Source organism: Haliotis rubra, unplaced genomic scaffold (genome assembly GCF_003918875.1).
Source record: "Haliotis rubra isolate DU_JTF1 unplaced genomic scaffold, ASM391887v1 Scf194, whole genome shotgun sequence".
NCBI classification, from domain to species: Eukaryota; Metazoa; Mollusca; class Gastropoda; order Lepetellida; family Haliotidae; genus Haliotis; species Haliotis rubra.
In genome coordinates this window covers 1,154,877-1,178,355 of record NW_025765936.1, presented here as the reverse complement: position 1 = coordinate 1,178,355, position 23,479 = coordinate 1,154,877, and the positions used below count along the sequence as shown (strand labels likewise).

The 23,479-nt window shown below is 41.2% G+C and overlaps 1 protein-coding gene across 1 annotated transcript in view; it reads left to right on the top strand.

Annotated features, from left to right (window-relative positions):
- The window catches only part of LOC124274771 (histone-lysine N-methyltransferase EHMT1-like), an 84,181-nt gene extending 61,220 nt beyond the window's left edge, over positions 1-22,961 (top strand). The window contains exons 3-5 of the mRNA XM_046710142.1: positions 21,526-21,591; positions 21,979-22,050; positions 22,507-22,961. Of these exons, the coding sequence (XP_046566098.1) occupies positions 21,526-21,591; positions 21,979-22,050; positions 22,507-22,895 (527 nt within the window). The 3' untranslated portion in view covers positions 22,896-22,961. The remainder of the gene's footprint in view (positions 1-21,525; positions 21,592-21,978; positions 22,051-22,506) is intronic.
- Positions 22,962-23,479: the final 518 nt, after the last annotated feature.

The window sequence follows — 23,479 nt, the reverse complement described above, 5'->3', positions numbered from 1 at the left end:
GAGTGGGTTACTGAAGGCCAATATTCTAACCTGGATCTTAACGGGTGTAATCCTATCCGATGAGTGGGTTACTGAAGGCCAATATTCTAACCCGGGTCTTCACGGCTATAATCCTATCCGATGAGTGAGTTACTGAAGGCCAATATTCTAACCCGGATCTTAACGGCTATAATCCTATCCGATGAGTGGGTAACTGAAGGCCCATATCTAACGCGGATCTTCACGGGTATAATCCTATCCGATGAGTGGGTTACTGAAGCCCAATATTCTAACCCGGATCTTCACGGGTATAATCCTATCCAATGAGTGGGTTACTGAAGGCCAATATCTAACCCGGATCTTCACGGGTATAATCCTATCCAATGAGTGGGTTACTGAAGTTCAATATTCTAACCCGGGACTTCACGGCTATAATCCTATCCAATGAGTGGGTTACTGAAGGCCAATTTCTAACCCGGATCTTAACGGGTGTAATCCTATCCGATGAGTGGGTTACTGAAGGCCAATATTCTAACCCGGGTCTTCACGGCTATAATCCTATCCGATGAGTGGGTTACTGAAGGCCAATATTCTAACCCGGATCTTCAGGGCTATAATCCTATCCATTGAGTGGGTTACTGAAGGCCAATATCTAGCCGAGATCTTCTCGGGAATAATCCTATCCGATGAGTGGGTTACTGAAGGCCAATATTCTAACCCGGATCTTCACGGCTATAATCCTATCCGATGAGTGGGTTACTGAAGGCCAATATTCTAACCCGGATCTTCACAGCTATAATCCTATCCAATGAGTGGGTTACTGAAGGCCAGTATTCTAACCCGGATCTTCACGGGTATAATCCTATCCGATGAGTGGGTTACTGAAGGCCAGTATTCTAACCTGGACCTTAACGGATATAATCCTATCCGATGAGTGGGTTACTGAAAGTCAATATTCTAACCCGGGTCTTCATGGGTATAATGCTATCCGGATCTTCACGAGTATAATCCTATCCTATTGGATAAATTCAAATACTGACTTTAAATAATAAGTCGGTTTTAAAAGTTGTCCGAAATTTTGTTATGGGTGAAAAAAAACACACAAAAAAACAAACAAAAAAGCCCGAAGTAAATGTCTCCAAAGCACTTCACGACGATATTTGTTTTCGTCCTCATGGAATGTGTGAGGGAGCCAAATAATGTCTGGTTGTATCTGTTGTTCACCATAAACAGACTATTCCAAAGCAAAGATCCACTTTGTAACCGGATACGTTGTGGTATCACAAATTACAGGAAATATTAAAATCACACAACATGAGAAATCATGCAACAGCGAAATTGATGGTCCTGTCCCATATCTACATAAGTTCTTAGATTCCCATATTCCGGTGTTTGTGTAGATAATTTTTCATTATCATTAACAGAGTACAAGTCACATCTTCAAATGTAAAGAAATTACTGAAAATTGCGATGTCGGAAAAGACGACATTTGAATGTTCATTGATCAACATATGTACCTCACATAGTTCCGTTAATTATATAAAAGGTTTCGTATTGGCTGCTATTCTTTCCACAGAACATGAAATGAATGAATTACGATTTAAATAATGCCCTTATCGATTAACAGTTACCAATAGACAGTTTGATTATGTATCTTAATTTAACGCAAATGAAACGAAATGGTTTAGTGGCCTTGCCTTTTAAAGTCTCCAGTGGTATCCCCCCACGTCAGATGATAGGTGGTTAAACTGTAACTACAATAACAAACACCGAATTCTGTGATAACAAATAACGTTTTGTTTATTCACTGCATTAATCGCCCATGAAAAAAATGAAAAATAAAAAAAAAAAAATATATCGAAGTTTTCAAAAGGGATAGTTGACATTTAAAAATTCCGCCGTGTATCCTTACCCACCCGAATAATAGCAGTGACCTCATGATCTTGACCTACTCACGCAAGTAATTGCATTTAACGTGACGTTACAATTGGAAATTTGAAAAAAATGGTGTGGAATATCTAATCATCGATATCCGATAATTGGTACCAAGAAGCGTTTAGAGTTCATTAGAATGTTAGATACTCCACACCATTTACATACGTTAGGGGCTATCGCCGTTCAAGCGACCGCCCCCTATTGCAGCGGATATAGCGTCTGTCCAGAGAGTTGATAGTCGATCCAATGACTGTGACAAGACGTTGTGCAGGCAAGCTAGGAAATGCCACCGCCCACGTCAAATGCACGTTGTTTTAGGAGTTCTATATTCTACCTGATTTCCTGGGTCATGACCAATTCGCTACACAACCTTTTTTCCGATCGTCACAACACTGACAGTGACATGATTACAAAAATATCAAAGCTCTTTTTTACCGCTGGTGACAGAAAATATATGCGAATGTGAGTGAGTGAGTGCGTGAGTGAGTGAGTATTGTCAATGCTTTGAACAGCAACAGCTTGAAGTAACACAGGTGTTGTTGATCAACGCAGAAATGTATTCGAGGTCAATCGGGATTCGAACCCTCGACCATTTAATTTTGAAGCCAAACCAACGGAGCCATGCACGGTACACTACGGCGCCTTAGACGGGGTACATGTGTCCTATATGGGAATGTACGGAGAGAAGAATATACTAGTAGTTACCAAGCATCCTCAACGAGTCTGTGTCCTGTTCATTATAATATTGGTTTGCTTCTTCACTCAGCGTTAAATCAGCATGAAAGATTGGACCAGACAATACTGTGATTAACGTCATGAGCACCAATCTACGTAAATGAGGGTGCAGTGCCATTCATCACCCAAGTACCCGGGTCTGTCCACCAGTTTCGTCAGTCGTCTCTTCAGACATGCATGGTGCGCAGTAAACTAACTATAACCCGGATGTTCACGGGGTTTTGTATCACAAGGGAGGACACTACACTGGATGTAGGACATCGGGATGAATCGAGGAAGATTCCAGGTCTTGGAAGCAGTGTAGGAAATCTATTCAACCAGAAGGCCTTTCTTCGCAGCCACATGCAATGTGTTCTCCTGTGCGTTAATACTCCTTCCTTTATATGTTGTGGCGAACACAGGCTGGGTTATGTCCGAATAACAGTTGTTAGAGTGTCTAATTCAGCACAGCCATCGTCCAAATATTTCTAAAGACCAAAAACTATGTAGCCAAGCCATGTGAGACTTATTTGTAATTATTTAATCTGAATTCTTAATCCTTATCACTACCGCATTGTACATTGTCTTGTCAGCCACCCTGTACCATACTGTCACTGTCAGTAATTACTGTATGTGGCATTTATGGCCTTACTTGGTCATCTCCTTTGGCTGAACGTCACATCATATCAAGTGTACAAGGAAGTACAATTGTTTCTCTCTCTGTCCATTGTTGAGTCTTTGTCTGTCCATTGTTGCCAAAAACTGTATACATGTATATATATATATATGCCCACATCTATATTGTAAAAGTGGAGTCCGGTGTTCCGTGTAAGGACAACAGCGAGCAGGATAATGCCGCTAGTTGGAAACGTCCTGGGGTTGAACTGGAACTCCGCTCACCTCATTCATGTATACTTGAATGTCATGTCTTCTGAACTCAACTATGCCTTCGTCTTGTCAACGTACACTTCATCTTAATTATGAACAAATCCCCGGTCAACGCACCATATCTATCTCTGATCAAACCACAGGTTGAGTAATGTCCGTCTTGCGGTAGAGAAAGTTAAGGATTGTCAGTCCCTCTCATCAAACCACAGGCTTAAGGGCTGGTCAGTGAGGGTGAGGCTGTTATGACGGGGTGATGGTGGGGCTGGTCAGTTATGACGGGGTAATGGTGGGGCTGGTTAGTTATGACGGGGAGAGGGTGGGGATGGTCAGTTGTGACGGGGAGAGGGTGCGGCTGGTCAGTTATGACGGGGTGAGGGCGGGGCTAGTCAGTTATTACAGGGTGAGGTGGGGACGGTCAGTTATGACGGGATGAGGGTGGGGCTAGTCAGTTATGACGGGGTGAGGTGGGACTGATCAGTTATGACAGGGGTGAGGTGGGGTGGTCAGTTCTGATGGGGAGAGGGTGGGGCTGGTCAGTTATGACAGGGGAGAGGGTGGGGTTGGTCAGTTATGACAGGGTGAGGAGTGGGGCTGGTCAGTTGTGACGGTGAGAGGGTGCGACTGGTCAGTTATGACGGGTTGAGGGCGGGCTAGTCAGTTATGACCGGGTGAGGGTGGGGACGGTCAGTTATGACGGGGGATGAGGATGGGCTAGTCAGTTATGGCGGGGTGAGGGTGGGACTGATCAGTTATGACAGGGTGAGGGTGGGGCTGATCAGTTCTGACAAAGGAGAGGCTGGGGCTGGTCAGTTATGACGGGGTGAGGGTGGGGTTGATCAGTTATGACAGGGGTGAGGTGGGGCTGATCAGTTATGACAGGGGAGAGGATGGGGCTGGTCAGTTATGACGAGGTGAGGATGGGTCTGATCAGTTATGACAGGGGTGAGGGTGGGACTGATCAGTAATGACAGGGGTGAGGGTGGGACTGATCAGTTATGACAGGGAGAGGTAGGGACTGATCAGTTATGACAGGGGAGAGGTGGGACTGATCAGTTATGACAGGGTGAGGTGGGACTGATCAGTTATGACAGGGAGAGGGTGCGACTGATCAGTTATGACAGGGAGAGGTGGGACTGATCAGTTATGACAGGGAGAGGTGGGACTGATCAGTTATGACAGGGGAGGGTGGGACTGATCAGTTATGACGAGGGAGGGATGGGACTGATCAGTTATGACAGGGGAGATGTGGGACTGATCAGTTATGACAGGGTGAGGATGGGGCTGGTCAGTTATGACAGGGTGAGGGTGGGACTGATCAGTTATGACGGGGTGAGGGTGGGACTGATCAGTTATGACAGGGAGAGGGTGGGGCTGATCAGTTATGACAGGGTGAGGGTGGGACCGATCAGTTATTACTGGGAGAGGGTGGGACTGATCAGTTATGACGGGGTGAGGATGGGGTTGATCAGTTATGACGAGGTGAGGATGGGGCTGATCAGTTATGGCAGGAAGAGGGTGGGGCTGATCAGTTATGACGGGGTGAGGATGGGGTTGATCAGTTATGACGAGGTGAGGATGGTGTTGATCAGTTATGACGAGGTGAGGATGGGGCTGATCAGTTATGACAGGGAGAGGGTGGGGCTGAACAGTTATGACAGGGAGAGGTGGGACTGGTCAGTTATGACGGGAGAGGTGGGACGGATCAGTTATGACAGGGAGAGGGTGGGACTGATCGGTTATGACAGGAAGAAGGTGGGACTGATCAGTTATGACGGGGTGAGGGTGGGACTGATCAGTTATGACAGTGGGGGTGTAAGAAATCTGGGATACAGTTACCAATGGGAAAATGTGAAAAAACACTAGACCCTACTCAACCTGCCAAGTCTTTTATTACCATACGCAATGCAGCACATCACATTGTGCAGAGAACAAGGTGGAGGTCACACCATGGTATGACTGATGTCACGTGAACACACTCGGTGACGTAAGCTATATCACACTGTTATACTGTGAAATGCATCCCTGAAACGTACGAAAAGTAAAACAAATCTGTTACTCTTGTAATTGGCAGCGGAATCGGAACCTGCAACATTCCACATGAGCGTGATCATCCTGGAAATTGTCCAAGAAAGACTACCAAGCGCTGTTTTCAGCGAGAATGTAAACAAATACGTAAATCTTCCCTTTTTTCACCTCCCGTCGCGGAGCGTGTCAGTTCACTCACTCTGCTTTAAAACGTTTAGGTGCCTTTGTCAACCCGCCAAAGTACTAGAATTTATATTTCACTACGAATGTAATCCCAAATGCATCATATGCTATTGCTGTATAACTCCAATTATACCATAAATGGGCAACACTATGCTGACGGTATGTAGAAATGATTGCATGAAGGGAAGATGGTATGTTGTGACGCTGGTTTGTATTTCATGTTCAAGTTCAGTTTATTCTCAAATAACCACGTTTGGTGGTACAAGAGAAAGTCAAACATGATTCATTTAAATACATATAAACAAACATGACAAAATGACAGACAGAGCAGTTTGAAATGAAACACAGTAATGCCATAAATTTAGAACTATTAAATGGTTTGTTGTCTATAGAACGAGCAAACTGAGATTTTTTTTTCTTTTGAATTTCTACTATTAAATATTTTCTTCAATGTTGATAGATTGGGGAAGTACATATTTTTAGTTGGTAACTATTTCAATCTGATATCTGTAAAGGCTTCACATTTAAATAAGTAATGAAATTCATCGCCTATTGCTGGTGAATTGCAAAGTTTACATGTTCTGTTTTCTCTAGCAATACCATGCCAACGACTAGTTTCTACCGGGAGATTGTGATTACATGTTCTGTATTTCAAAATAGGAGAGTAAATATAAGCTGGGAAGAGAAGACAGTTTTCAAGTATGGGAGTGTCTATGTTTATAGTAAAAGCCCTTAGGACTACTTTCAATGTCAGCTACCCAACTTTAGTGGAATTGTTTTTTTGATACAGTCTCCACTTGTGAAACTAGATGGTTTGTAGTGATGCTGGTATGTAGTGGTGATGGTTTGTAGTGATGCTGGTATGTAGTGATGCTGGTATGTTGTGATGCTGGTATGTAGTGATGATGGTTTGTAGTGATGCTGGTATGTAGTGATGATGGTTTGTAGTGATGTAGTGATGATGGTTTGTAGTGATGATGGTATGTAGTGATGCTGGTATGTAGTGATGCTGGTATGTAGTGATGATGGTTTGTAGTGATGCTGGTATGTAGTGATGCTGGCACGTAGTGATGATAGTGGTATGTATTGATGATGGTTTGTAGTGATGTAGTGATGATGGTTTGTAGTGATGCTGGTATGTATTGATGCTGGTATTTACTGATGCTGGTATGTAGTGATGATGGTTTGTAGTGATGATGGTATGTAGTGATGATGGTATGTACTGATGCTGGTATGTAGTGGGTATGTAGTGATGATGGTTTGTAGTGATGCTGGTATGTAGTGATGCACGTTTGTAGTGATGATGGTAGGCAGTGATGCTGGTTGTAGTGATGATCGTATGTTGTCATATTGGTTCGTAGTGATCCTGGTATGTAGTCAAGGTGATTTGTAAGGATCCTGGTATGTAGGGGTGACTGTATGTAGTGATGATGGCGTGTAGAGACGACGGTATGTACATATGATGGCATGTGGTGATGCTGACATGTAGTGATGATGGTATGTAGTGATTATCGTATGTAACGATGGTGGTATGTAGTGATGCTGGTATGTAGTGATGATTGTATAAAGATATTTTAGTATGTGGTAATGCTGGTATCCGGTGGTTTGTAATGATGACGGTTTGTAGTGATGGTGTGGTGATGATTGCGTTGGTATGTAGTGATACTGGTATGTAATGATGACGGTTTGTAATGATGTTGTTTTTTTTCTGATAATAACTAGTATGATATGATGATATACAGTGATGCAGGTAAGTAGTGATGATGGTATAACGTGATTATAGTATGCAGTGGTGCTGGTATCCAGTGATGATCACTTGTACACGCTTTGATGGACAGCCATGTTGTAGGAAAGCATCAGAGCATCTGTGGTGAAAATATGTGAACAGGTCAATAATATAAGCCTCATATAGGGTTTCTGGGGTGATTAGTGCTAATGGCCACCTTCAAGTTGTACCACTCTGGCGATATTATGAGCCGTGTGCATGAATCATTATTAAATAGGTCTTGACTTGTGGAATTCTTTTTTAACGACAATGCTCAACTGTACGTCAAACCTTGAGTGTAAACGATCTTTCATCTCCTTCATGTTCTGTGGATAACGGGAACTTACCCCTATCCGTGAATAGCAGTGGGATTGGTGATACGGCCTTCAGCAATATTCTCTCGCTAAGTATTCTGACCCAGGTGCTCAGCTTCCTGTTGTTACATGTTAATTACTGGACGTGTTGTGTGATGTCACGATGTACAAGCAGTACATAATATGTTAGGACATTTAACGATCCTCCACTGTGTTTCAGATACAAGTGGAACATTCCGTTCACGCTCACAACCAGCTCCCAGAGGAACTTCAGTGTAAGTGATGCAGACATCGTGTGGGTGATGCGAGATGCTGGATCTGGCTGGCGCTGTCCGCATATCCATGTTTGGTGTAGACCGTAGTCACATGCGTCCCAGCTAAACAAGGCTAACGTATCACTGTGGAGCACTCTACATCGTCTGGCTACGACAAAATGCACTTCATTCCAGATCATTACCTGGCTTAACAGTGAGTGATACACGTTGACTTATTTGTTTTTAGAAAACATTCCCCGTTGATATGCAATACAAATGTTTGTTTGCCAATGTTCATCTGTCAAATTGTTCAGTAGAATCACATGTCTATTTTTCAGGTGTGTATTCAACCCGTGTAAATATACCGGATACAAGTGATGGCTCAAGTTGCATTATAGGTAATGTCCAACATCACGTCTTCTACCGCGTTAGCTTCGTCCTCGACAACTGTAACAATATTATCAGACATCTCAACAGGGAACACGGCTTGAGATACCCGGGTTTGTCATAGTAATCAGGGGGTTCTAGGGATAAGGCCAACGCAGAAGAACGATATCCGTTGGGGTCATACACAGATATATTATACAAACAGAAACGGTCAGTATTTAAAGTATACGCGGTGTCGCCCTTGTCCATCGTAGATGTGGACACATTACCGGGAGAGTTGTTTGAGATGTGTTTACTATAGCACAGGTTTTGGCAACTCTGAACATTTGTTTTTTGTGAAACAACGTAGCAAGGACAGAAGAGGGTTCAGTTTTCTGTTTATAAACAGAAACTGAACCCTCTAGTGCCCTTGTGTAGGGTTGACATCATTCCTTTTGTCTGTATCTTACTTCATTATCACTGTTATGATCACTGTAGCACTGTTATCATCACTGTTGTCATCACTGTATCACTTTTATCTTCACTGTTATCAATCACCGTATCAGTGTTATCACAGTTATCATCACAGTATCATTGTTGTCATCACTCACTCTTGTTTATATCGTCATATTATCATCACTGTTATCAAAATTGAATCAATGGTATCACAGTTATCATAATTGCATCACAGTTATCATCAAGGTTATTCCGTTATCACTTTTATTGATATCGTCACTATTATCATCACTGTTATCACTCTTTTCATAATTGTATCTGTTGTCATAACGGTATCACTGCTATCATCACACACTCTTATTCATATCGTCAGTGTTATCACGTGTGTCGCTGTTATTAATCATTGTTATCATAACTGTATGACTGTTATCATCACTGTCGTCATCATTGTATAACTGTTATAACTCACACTTGGTCATATCGTTTTTTATCATAACTGTTATCACTATTGTCAGTCACTGTTATCATTACTGTATCACTGTTGGCATCACTGTATCACTGTTATCATCCCTTTATTACTGTTATCATCCCAATAACGCTGTTATCATCCCTGTATCACTGTTATCATCCCTCTGTTGCCGTTATCATCACTGTTATATTCATTGTTATCACTACTGTATCACTGTGTCACTTCTATCAATCACTCACTCTTTTGGATATCGTCACTGTAATCAGTTCCTGCTATCATCACTTTATCGCTGTTATAGTCACCGTGTCACTGTTATCAATTACTGTTATCATTATTTTCTTACTGTTATCATCACACACTCTTATTCATGTCGTCACTGTTACCAACTTAACACTACCGTTATCACTTTTATCAATCACTGTTGTCATTACTGTATCAATGTTATAATCACTGTTATTATTACTCTCTGATTGAGTTCGTCAATGTTGATAGTACGACTTCATCCCTGTTATCACCCCTGTATTAGTGTTGTCATCACTGTACAACTGTTATCATCACTCAGTTATTGATTTCGTCAATCTTGTCATTACTGTATCACTGCTATCATCACTGTATCACTATTATCATCACTGTTACCACACGGATTCATTAAGATATTCTATGGTACTGTAGGTATTAAATCTTAGCTGTGAGCGGGGATTCCTTCTAGTCAGAGAATGGTTCTGTCGCTTTATTCATGTACTGTTACAAAACAGTTATGACATATTTATAACAGTACTGAAACCTCTGATGCAGCTACACACTGTGTAATGAAGCCATGTTAATCTCTATCAGATTTACAGAGACACGTATCAAGGGTACATACAGGTTGTAACATCGTATTTATTCTATATGTTTCAACAGCAGTCGCCGAGCGAGGTTTCCGAAACAGTGCTCATGGCGTTTCACTGTATGTTTGCTTGTTCTTTTGGTTGACGAAAATGGGTTGTTGTGCCATGGTAGGTATGCCGTGGTAGGTATGTCGTCAACGCAGCGTGTTCATCCTATAACCCAGTGTACCGACAACGAGCCAAGGAACCATGTAAGGTCTGGAAGCAAATTCCACGAGCTGATAAGTGCGTAGTCACGATATGGCTGAAATATTGCCGATGTTACGTTAAATATTAACTCACTCACTCACTGATAAGTGCGTTATTCGTTACTGCTGCTGTGATGGTGAAGTGACGTAAGGATTTCAGTGGTAAGTACATGCAACTGTAATTGCATGTCTTCAGGTTGGATGAAAGAAATGGTGCGCAGGGGGAGGAGGAGAAGAGATTTTGTGTGTGTGTGTGTGTGTGTGTGTGTGTGTGTGTGTGTGTGTGTGTGTGTGTGTGTGTGTGTGTGTGTGTGTGTGTGTGTGTGTGTGTGTGTGTGTGTGTGTGTGTGTGTGTGTGTGTGGCGTATGGATTGTGTGCATGCTTGGGGAGGATGGATTGGTGGGTGGACTGATTGGATGGATGGATGGATGATGGAATGGTGGGCATGTAGGTGCCTACAACAACCTGTCCACAACTACATGGAACCTGGTACACTTTTTCCATCGGTTGTTGTTTCTGGCTGGCTGGTGGTTTCCCTGTTATTTTAATGATGATTTGGATGTTGTTGGTCCTCTTCAAATCTGCATCTATATTCGCCTGTTTCTTCCAGAGTCTCTTGTGGCTGACGATTCAATATTAGGTTCGACCCCCAACTGTCCAAACAGACGCTATATCCGCTTCACATAGGAGGCGGTCGCCAGAACGGCGATAGCCCCTGATAGCTGTAAATGGTGTGGAATATTTAACATTATTATGGACAGTAAACACGTCTTTGAAATGGAAAAATATATTTGGTTCTCATTCACCAAAACCTGTCTTATCAACTGCCTTAATACTTTTTTTCAAATTATGCAAATCCTTTCCCAAAGAAAGATCCTGAATCTTACGGCGCAGTCTTCTGCTGTGTGTTAAATACTGGGGACTGTCAGCTTCCACAGGAATGTCTACCAGTAACATGTTTTCACATTCAACAACCTGCTTGCAATGAAGTCACGTTCGGTTTTCGTAAAAGGATCCGCAAATCACTGCAGAGTTGCGTCGCTTGGGTACTCCTGGAACCAGTCGACACAATACTCGTGACCGTAGCGGATGTGTGTTATTTGGATCACTTCTGGATTTCCTCATCACGCTGACACGACCTGATGTAACTGGAATACTATTAAAGATCTTTAGCAATCCATGCTTATCTTAAGAGGCGACTAACTGGATCGGGAGGTCAGGCTCGCTGACTTGGTTGACATATGTCATCGGTTCCCAATTGCGCAGATCGATGCTTATCCTGTTGATCACTCAATTATCTGGTCCAGACTCGATTATTTACAGACCGCAACCATATAGCTGGAATATTGCTGAGTGCGGCATAAAACTAAACTCACTCACTCACTCAATGCAAGCGAGCATGTCTCATATAGATAATAACTAATGATGGTCAACCAAGATCTGATGTATGAATATAAAGTATTAAATGATCGGGGTTTGAAGATCATTGCGTGGCGATCTGAGCTGTTCACATGAAATCTAGACTCAACTGTGAATTGTGTACCGACCCAGTCTCGTCTTCTGAACATGAGATATTATAAGTTGTATGCTTCTCTCGAGGGTAATACGGTCTGATGAACGCCTGTTTGTCGCAGTGTCACCCGAGCTGGCAGGCGAACGAAAGCATACAACGTATTTATCTTACCGCCATGTAAAATGTACAAATTATCATTTCATTATATTTTGAAGATCACTACCGACTATATGACATGTAAACAAAATGGCGTCTGTTTTTTGACTGGATTTGTAAAATTAGTGAAACATATTCTGACAAGCTTAACTGCTATGAAAATGGTTAATTATGTTTAAGTTGAGTGTGCAAACGATTCAATGTATAAAATAGTTTAAATAACGAAGTGAAAGTTAGTCAAATAAATATGTACAAAGTGAACTCAAAAACAGCTAATCGAACGGTTTTCGAACTCCGTGCACTGTATGCGTCATATTATGACGTCATACGATTGTTAGCATATAGTTTCTCGGCTGAGAGTTTGGCAATTCCTGGGAGGGGTGACACGGAAACGTGTTAAAGCGTCATTGACCAATGAAATTAAAGTATTTTACGTGAAGGTAAGATAAACTGTCTTCACCAAGCTAGATCTGCCTGGCGGTAACGACGTGGACGCGACGTCTCTGGATGTAGGTGATGTTGTCTTCTGTCAACCATCTGTGTACAGTTTTCCCTGTGTGGCTGTCTTGTTGTCGACAATCGCTCTGCTGCGACTAATTCCGTGCTGTAGGTAACGTCTCCAGAGATGATGCTGTGTTTTGATGACCAAAATGTTTACGCCATTCCAGTTAGCATACCTATGGCGTTTAGACCGTTGTTTGTAAGCAAGTTGTGCCATTGCTAAAAACATTATGTAATTGTTGAGGAGCATCTAAAACAGTCACTGTAACTATACACGACAAAAAACACAAAAACCAAGCTTATGAGTATAATGCTTCGACAAAGACGCAAACATGCAATTTGTGTGTCCTGCATTAACACGTGTTGGTTGTGAATCACGACCTTTAAGGCATGATGTCTTCACTGCACATATATTCTTTAATAAATGTAATGTAAACATAACACGTATCCTGTAACCTACGATACAAGATATATCCTGTAAAATAAAAAGTATCATCAGTTGTAAATTAACACGTAAGGAGGATCTTGTGATGTATCAAACAACACGTGTCCCATAAAATAACAAATAAGAAGGACCTTGTGATATATCAAACAACACGTGTCCGTAAATTAACACGTAAGAAGGATCTTGTGATATATCAAACAACACGTGTCCCATAAAATAACACGTAATAAGGATCTTGTGATATATCAAACAACATGTGTCTCATAAAATAACACGTATGAAGTATCTTGTGATATATCAAACAACACGTGTCCCATAAAATAACACGTAAGAAGTATCTTGTGATATATCAAACAACACGTGTCCCATAAAATAACACGTATGAAGTATCTTGTGATATATCAAACAACACGTGTCCCATAAAATACACGTAGGAAGTGTCTTGTGATATATAAAAAAACACGTGTCCCATAAAATTCACGTAAGAAGTATCTTGTGATATATCAAACAACACGTGTCCCATAAAATAACACGTAATAAGGATCTTGTGATATATCAAACAACATGTGTCTCATAAAATAACACGTATGAAGTATCTTGTGATATATCAAACAACACGTGTCCCATAAAATAACACGTAAGAAGTATCTTGTGATATATCAAACTACACGTGTCCCATAAAATAACACGTATGAAGTATCTTGTGATATATCAAACAACACGTGTCCCATAAAATACACGTAAGAAGTGTCTTGTGATATATCAAAAAACACGTGTCCCATAAAATACACGTAAGAAGTGTCTTGTGATATATCAAAAAACACGTGTCCCATAAAATTCACGTAAGAAGTATCTTGTGATATATCAAACAACACGTGTCCCATAAAATACACGTAAGAAGGATATTGTGATATATCAAACAACACGTGTCCCATAAAATACACGTAAGAAGTATCTTGTGATATTTCGTATGCGGCAGGGTCGCCTTATCATTGGAATGATGGACGTCAACACTAGGACTATGTCCCACTGGGACATTAGGTTAATGACATGTTTTCCGAAGAATTGAGGCTCCCCTCGACTTCCAAACTTCAAGTTTGGAGATATCCTACCGAGCGCTTTACACACGTTAACGTCGTACAGCACGATCGCATTTGAGGTGAGTACAAACTAGTAATGCATGGGTGGTCGAACTGTGCCCCTATTGTCCATGCAAGGGCCACGAGTCGATATGATCTGGAAAACATCACTACAGCACTCACGGTGCCATTTGCTAACATTGTTAATACATTTGATGTTACGTTGATCGTGACGATACAGAGAACAGTGCTGTGCTGACTGAGAACTTGGCACTGTCCACCTCTATATCCTCATGTAGTTATCCGCCATGTCGGTTCTTATGATGCCATCTGTACGCACACTACTGGTGTAGCAAGTGTTTCTCCGAGCTGGCATTCTGCCAAACACTTGAGTCTGGCAATATTAAAGCCGCATAACCGGCGTCGAGGCAGTCGTCTTCCTAGCTGCGTGTTGCACAGTACACAGCACTTTATACGATGGAGGTTTCAACAATTATATTCCTCACTCTTGTGTTGTGTGGTATGAAAGGTGTACATGGTGATGGAGGTTTGGCAGCCTTGGCTTCACAGGTGCAACTGGTGGAAGGAGAGATGAATGCATGGAAGAGCACAGCTGCTGATACTGAGACTGAACTGATTGGCAAATTTAAGTTGTTTGAATCATCACTGAAAGAAGAACTGACTACAACGTTCCTCCCTCCCTTGATAAAGCCTCTCGTCAGACAAGCAATTATTGACATCCTGACAGAAGATTATATAGGGTATGTCATCAATGCACGTGTCCTCGATGAAGTTCGAAGTCTGAAAGTAAGTGTACAAAACACAAAGACAAAACTTAAAGCACTAACAAAAGAGTTGAGACATGTTGAACGGGAAAGAGATACTTACAGACAAAGTCTTGGAAAACAACGTGGCGAGTTGACCGAAGACATCCGTGCATTACAGCTGCAGCTGAATCAGACGCTAGCTGACCTGCGTGATGCAAGGATGCTTAAATCTGAACTAAATCAGATCAACGATGATCTATTTGATGCAAAGCAAAAAATCAATCGTCTTTCAGGGGACTTAATTGCGCTGAATACAAGTTGTGTGATGATGAGAAACGAGGTTGAATCGTGCATGGATGGTCTACAGGAAATCCAGATAAAAGTACCCAGAGACATTCAGAGTTTAACCACTCAACTGAATCAGACCAATGCTGATATTTTTGAAACAAAACAAAAAGTCACTGGTCTTACGGAGAACTTGATGACACTGAATATGACTTGTTGTTGGACGAAGAAAGAGATTAAGGAGGAGGATGTTAATGAAAGTTCGCTGACAACATCGTCATTGTCGCAGGTGTCATTGACCACTTCGACCTCGACGTATCCCGGAAGTACAGCAGGTGAGAGTTTTAGCAAATTTCAGTCGCTTAATTAACGTTCTATCTTGATATTCCAACCAGAAGATATGACAATAACATTATTTTTTTTAAAATTTAGCCAATGTTTACAGTCATACTGCATACGTGCTAAATATGCATCTTTTGAAACAGTATAAGAGATAAACTTTCTGTGTTATTATATTGTGAAAACGTTTCATTTCTGAATATGACAGTTTTAAGCTACCCTTATTTCAAACGCTTATTTACCAATAAAAAGTGTGAACAAACAGACTATGTCATTACAGGACATGTCAACAAAGGGTTTCTTGGGCATGTGAACATAATGTTTATTGGGCATGGCAACATAATGTTTATTGGACATGATTGTATTGGGCATTTGAACATAAGGTTAACAGGACATGACATGCCAATGGTGCACAGTGAGTGTTGGGCAGATCGAAATGGGGACAACCTTGGACTTGGAAGGCATATGGACGTTGGTTTAGCAGGTGATGCCAACATAGGGCTTACAATACACATCGACATATGATTTAAATGTTTCCATGTGTATTTTGTTTTTATTTTGTATCTGGGACACAGAGAAATTTCAGTTGTCGTGTTTTTGTATGTAACCTGATACAACGTTACAGACATACCGGGTACACACCAGACAGACTACGAACTGACACAGGCAGACCTAGTGTACATAAGCCGGTACTTGTGTACTTTGTATCTCAGGAATCGCTTCTAGACAGTGACATTCCCAACGACTGATACCTTGAGGCACAATGTCAATTGACAGACAGTGGGAGACAGTCGACAGACAGGCGATTCTCGGCTAAAGGAACAAGAACTTACAGTGCTGGTCACTAGCTTAGACATTTGTCCCTCCATCTGCCCCACCACCCAGGACTCGAACTGGTTTCTTCAGGCTGGACTACCATTACAATGTAATCGTCACACTTCCTATAATCGCCCCTTCACCCCATGTACAACTCCAGTAATGAGGCTGTATAAATATATGGGGCATTTGTACTGCCTTTGAATTTGGTATTTCAACTCTACTGTGTTCACAATGACTTTTTTTTTCTGTAGTTTAGATTTCTGGGTGAACTTACTACTTCAGTTAGGAAGTGGACACCTGATTAGACTCGAACTGGTTTCGTCAGATCACAGCACCACTTCTACGACCACAGTATTACCCCTATCCCAAGCATTTGGTCTTGCTTTCAGTAGAATCGCCTAGACCCATTCGTCAATACTAGACCTGGTGTTGTCAGGCCAGAGCCTTCATTTCAGACCTGTCTTGCACAGCTCCAGTCAACTAAACACTGCACTTTTTATGTTTGCGTCATTATGACCTGACAAAGTAAAACAATCCCTTTATGTCAGAAACCTGAACGTCACTAGATAATGAACCCTTTCTTTGCTTGTCCATGAATGCCAACATTTGTGGAATGCCCTGGTAGTGGAGCGAAATCGCCCTTTCATGAATAACACCACACCAAGTGGTTCTCCAAGCATGGAAGAGGTTACTCCGGGGAGTTAGGAAGTGCAAGACTGCAAATTGTGTATTTCGTTTTTAAATTACTTCACTTTTACCAAACTGCCTGATTGCAGAGGTATAAATGTCGGAAATATTATGAAACATATCACCAGCTTATAATTACTATTGGGTGATGTCATGGTAAACGCTGCAGCTAGCATACCATGCTTTACTAGCCAGCATGTTTTACTTTCATTACCCAATATTCATGGCATGAAATTAACAGGGAACTGACTAAGACCATGGTATTCTGAACAGGTGGACGACTTATGGATACTGTATCTGAACATCTATCTCGGTGTCTGTTTCACATCTTAACCGACTGAGTTGAGGAATTCTTGTACACACTTATAACAACAGGCTCAGAATGCACAGTTTGTCTTTCAAGGTAACATTTAATGTTTTACGCTCACTGTAAGTACGTAAATGGTCTTGTTTGACAGAATCATCGCAGCTTACATACATCTAAGCCTCTGAGGTCTTAGGATATCCACATATAACACGCATTGAAATGGAAAATTTATATTTTGGTTAACAAATATTAGGAGTTGTATAATGCAAACAATCGGTGAATTAGGGAAGTACCTGATATGCTTGGACAATTGTAAATATGCCATGTAAGCCATGGCATAGGTAATTCAAAATCTGTTGTAATATGTTGCTTTCATCTGACAAAACCGAAGGCCAAACATGGGTCGGGTAGAAATATTTCCATTGAGCTGTGTCGCTCGTGTTAGGACGTACGTTATTGGTGGGTAAGTTCTAAGTTTCTGCTTTTAAACTGCATTAGGAAATTGATGAAATAGTGTAAATGTATATTGTACGACTCCTGTAAAGCAGTATGAATGTTGTAGGAAGCAAGTGCTTGCTTCACACAATATTTACACCCAGACGTTTGTTTAGCCTGTCACCGGCGGGACGAAGGAAGGTCTGGGTAAACATAGCAACGCAGCGTTTCACCTGATAGACTTGTTATTTCCATAGACTTGTAACATGTTATTTCAGTGCAGCATAAATAATTTTGATGAAGTGAGTTTAGGATGGATCTTTGAAAAATTTGACAGGCTAATTTATGGCTCTGCGCACATAATTTCTGTTAAATTTCCGACCACTATTTAACTAATGACATCACATTTACCAACTTTCGTATGGTTCCACAATGCACAATCCCATAGGCCGCCATGTTAAAGGAGTTCACGGCACTGTACATTAGATTAACTTGTTACAGCAATGGAAAATTACACAGAAATTATGTGATTGTAGGTAAGATGATTCCTCACAAAAGTGCAAAAATTGACTTGGATCTTGCGAAATTTAAATTCATGAAAAATGTTTATGCTACACTAAATTAACATGTAAGTCTATGGAAGTTACGTCAAGTGTGCGAATACTTTTGGTTTTTGAAGGACTCTGTAGATTAAGGAAGGGCAAATTTGCTTTATTCTCGTTATTTCTAACATTGAAACTGACGGAATGTTAATCACTGGGGTAGCCGACATTTCGATCTTTACCACCACACACTGCTACATGTTTGTACCCTTGTTGTTTATTTCAAAGCACATTGCTTCCAACATCAAGTACGGTTGTGTCAGCGGCTCATTACCACTTACCCAATTAACTGGGGGATAAAAAAAGATAAACAGTTACGGGTCAGTGATTGTGCAGGGTGAATTTGTTCCCCCAGCTTTGGCTGTGACATAACTTCACCCAGCACTCTAATCAGGGCCAATCAGAGCAATCTCATGACCATCGTTGAACATATTTCACAAGATAAACTAAGTGACCTACATTCATATCATTTGCTACAAATTGAATTCTAATAGAGTGAACTATAACAAGTGACCAACGACAAGTATTATGGAAATTTCCTTGTTTCTCCATTGCACTATGGCAAACGTTCAAGTAAACACTCGTTTCATACCGAGTGGATGCAGCGGTCAGTACTTGGCCTACAGGGGCTGTAAGTTCAGTATCAAGACCAGACGAAATCCTTAATCCATTGGAAGTGTTGGGAGAACGATTGTCGATCAACGTTCAACACTAAAGATGGCCTTGTGATATCTTACAAGGATGTACAAATCATGTAGAGGGATGGCATCGTCAAATGAGTGATGTGTTTGCCAAAAGCCACCCCAACATTTATAAGGACTTTTTTTAACAAGGAACAAGGCTGGGTAGAGACATGTATTCTTCAGCTCAGAAATGGTGCCATACATTGACTCAGTATCACATTTAACTCGATACCAAGTGCATTGCAGTGCATATATGTGATATGATTTCATATGATGTTGATGTTGTGTTTAGTTGTATAACTGGATAACTTGTATATATATAATTAATACCTATACGTAATCATTGAGTCAGAAGTAGTTGATATTTATCACATTTGGTCCCGGATACTATTTCACAGGGAACAAAAAAAGTGTTTAAAGGGATTATCACGCCCCAGTGATTTCTTCTACTGAAACAATAGGAGTTGGGTAAGTGGGAAGACCCCGTCTAATTAATTAGCGTGTGACTCGTCATGCTCCAACGCACACAGGGACTTGGTTCGTTCCCAGCGCAACTTCGGTCACGTTTGACAGTACCTCAGCAAGTTTATTGTATCAATCTGAATTTACAATGAATGAATCAATGAATGACTTATAGCAAGAATTAAGAGCAAGAATTATAAGTGAATTAATGAAGAAATAAGGAAAAAGAACAACAGAAAGAAATACATATGTGAATGAATGAAAGAATAAACGATACACCACGGCCACCCCTCCCCAAACATGTTAAAGAACGCAAAACTATCCCTAGAACACATGTGTTAATATCATCTGTCCTTTTTTTAAAAAATCTACTTTGAGACATGTTTACATTAGTAATTAATTCAGATATATTATTGCATGTGTGGAATGGCATGGACATTGACAGAATGTTAACTGACACTGTCACACACACACACACACCAAAACAGAAAGTTTAAAACTATCACAAAAGCCTTGTAAACACCTTTCCAGTTTTGTTTCAAATACTAAGATCAACAAAAAAGAAAGCAGCTTTAGAACTATAACACTCAAGCATCACAAGCATCAATGGCGGATCAGAACAGATCACACACCTCAAATACACCCTAACTATGTTTTTAAAGTTATAAAACTACCACTATTACTTGCAAACACCTTTCAACTAAAGGTTTATTTCCCTTCTAAATTTTAAATAGCGATATAATTTAGTCTTTCTTCGCTGTGTACTGAGAATTGAAGCCAGTGAGCTACAACATGCCGACTTGAAACTTTACTACAAATCTACTGCACTAATACTGACACTAATAACAGTTATTTGACTTAAATGAAGTGACAGAATAGGTAACTTATCTTCTACATATAGGTTTTCAGTTGTCACACCACTCAGCGAATGTAATCAGCTGTTGAAAATAAACCGGGCTCAATCTTATAAACTAAGCTGCCGCCATATTGGCTACACTGGTCACGCGACGAGCCGAGGCATACGCTAAGGGGTTTTCGAGGAGTGACCACTCCTCGTTATATAGTCTGACACCAACTTTAAACTGTGTTGCACAAACACCAAGTCAAGTTGCCATGCTACCCTTCATACTGCGAGATAAACACTGAAGTTTAATCTGCTTCACATTAGAATTTACGGAATTGTCTAAAATACCATGTACAGTAAACAGGGAGGGTGGGGTGTGGTGGGGACATCAAGGAAAGACATTTTGAATTCCTGTCACGGTTAATGAATTCAAACTTAACAGATGGTGATTCCATAAGGAGGAGTAGGTACTGGCTAGCGACCAGTTAAAGAGTCGCCAACACCTGTGCAGAGCTTGAGAAGACAGCATGATTTGTACTCGTGTGTATTTCACGCACTGACATATCGTACTAAAGCTATAGGCTACGAGAGTTAAAATCAAACTGTCTTCGCAAGCGCCACAGCCACGTGTTGGCGATTACTGGTCGCTGGCCAGTATAGTGCAGATGCTTTTGTTTGTTGATCTATTTTTTCTTTCAGTGTAATAATGTGAATAATCATGTATGTTTATATGTGAAGTCCCCGTAGTATATACTCGCCCCTAACCTAACCCTAACCCTGTAGGCGAACAGATTCTTGAGTTTCTCCGTTCATGTTTATGTTCAAAACAAAATAATAACAATTTATTCAGTTACAACGTTTCAACAAAGAGGAGCATCTGAGCTTTTTACTTTAATTGCACAGCTTATTACATTTTCAGATTCAAACTGTAAAAATAAATTTAGGTAGTGTTCCTTTTTTTCCCTTTTTGCAGAGGCACGTGGTCTTGATGAACAGGTATCTCAGTCAAATCAAACCATATATATTTAATACCTCTGCTATAACAAATGTATTTAGAATTTATCCATACATAATATTAAAAGGCAAAACATGTGGGAAGGCGAAAACTGAGGGTAGTACTTATAGTGCTTATGTGCTATGTATAGTTTTCTGAACAACATATTCCCTGTTTCAGCCTCGACTGATCCGAACCCGAGCAAGACGGTTCCACCAGTGACGACACAAGACACCGATCTACACGGTAGGTGGGAAAACTCAACAGGCAGGAAGCTCAGTCCTTAATTCTCCTTCCATTTAACACGCTGATGTGTATATACCAGTGGAGATTCTGACTTGAGGGATGAGTCTAACCTATGGTATCGATCAACGTTCATGCTGTCAATCACAGGATTTCAAACTGTAAAAACTAAATTTAGGAAGTGTACCTTTTTTCCTCAACAGACACGTGGTCTCGATGAATTGTTCTGTCAATCAAATTGAACGAAATATATATTTAATACATCTTCCATAAAAAATATATTTAGAGTTTGATAATGCATAATATTGAAAGGCAAAACATATGTGGAAAGGCGAAAACTGTGGGTATGTGCCATGTATGGTTTTCTGATCAACATATTCCCTGTTTCAGCCTCGACTGATCCGAGCCAGAGCAAGACGGTTCCACCAAAGCCAGTGGCGACACAAGAGTCTTATCTATGGGGTAGGTGGGAGAACCCAGCAGGCAGGAAGCTATAAGTCCTTAATTCTCCCTGCGTTTAACAGGCTGATGTATATACCCGTGGAGATTCTGAGATGAGTCTCGCCAATGGTATCAATCGACAATCATGTTGTCAATCACAGGATTTCATGAACCGGGTATTTATGCTGAGGTCGCCATCAGTCAGCTGGAATACTGCTGAGTGTGGCGTTAAACAGCAAACAAAACACTGTGACATAAACTAACGTTCTATCTTATTACCCTAATATATACCAAACAACAGTTGTACTGACATTATCAACTTGTAAAGTGCAACACACGTTAACACTCTCGAGCTGTACACACACTATTGCAACATCTGGCTCTAACAGAGAGTTATGTATTAAACACACCATCGTTAATTCCAGAAACCACATGTTGACATTCCTGTCATAAAGTTGTATTGTTGTCCATCACCAGCAACAGACCGCGACCTCTACTCCGCCAGCAGGGACGGTGACCTGGAGAGAGTGAAGCGGATCCTGGTAGCGGGTAACGTGGACATCAACACTAGAGGAGGATGGAGCAGCACAACACCGGTGATGGAGGCGGCACTCAGGGGTCACAGACATGTGGTGGCGTTCCTGGTGGGTAGAGGGGCTGATGTGTCACTGGTGGACAGGGACGGTGACAACGTCCTTCACTTGGCCTGTATAGATGGAGACTGGGAGACCGTGAAGCTGATCCTGTCCCTGAACGTGGTTGACATCAACGCCAGGAACAACAACGGGTGGACAGCGGCCTTCTGGGCGAGACGCGGGAGACATAAGCGAGTGTTGGATCTCCTGGTGTCACGTGGTGCTCACTGAAGTCAGTGTGGTGTTGGTGTGGACAGAGACGGAGCACATGTCGTTACTGACACTGACGAGGTGTGTGCCGTTTGCGTAGTCGTGTATCACGATTCACATGATTTCCATTTCTTTGTGAATATAAATAAAACTTGTTGAATGTATTTTCAGACTTTTTGCCATTTGTTGTGTTTGGAACCTCGCGTGATCAGCTAAGAAAATTGTGAAGTGAGTGTAAACATAAACGGTGAGTGATTGTACGTAAACGTCGCCAGTCTTAACATAATTCTGTGTTAAATGTGAAACAGACAACAACAAACAGTTTGTTTACATGTCGCTGCACTCTGTGAGATTCACCCAGCTGACGTGGCACCATTTGTACAGTGACAGTGACGTCACACTGGTGGTGACGTCACAAATATACACTGAAGTGCCCGGCGGTCTTCTCAACAAGATAGGACATAGAGCTGCGCAATGCTGGCTTCGTGCCATACAACATATTTGTCAAATACCATTATGTGGTCGGGAAGGATACGTTAGATCGTTTAACAAAGGAAGAATGGACATTTGTAGCTAATTCTACCATGACATTTAAATATGTTCGT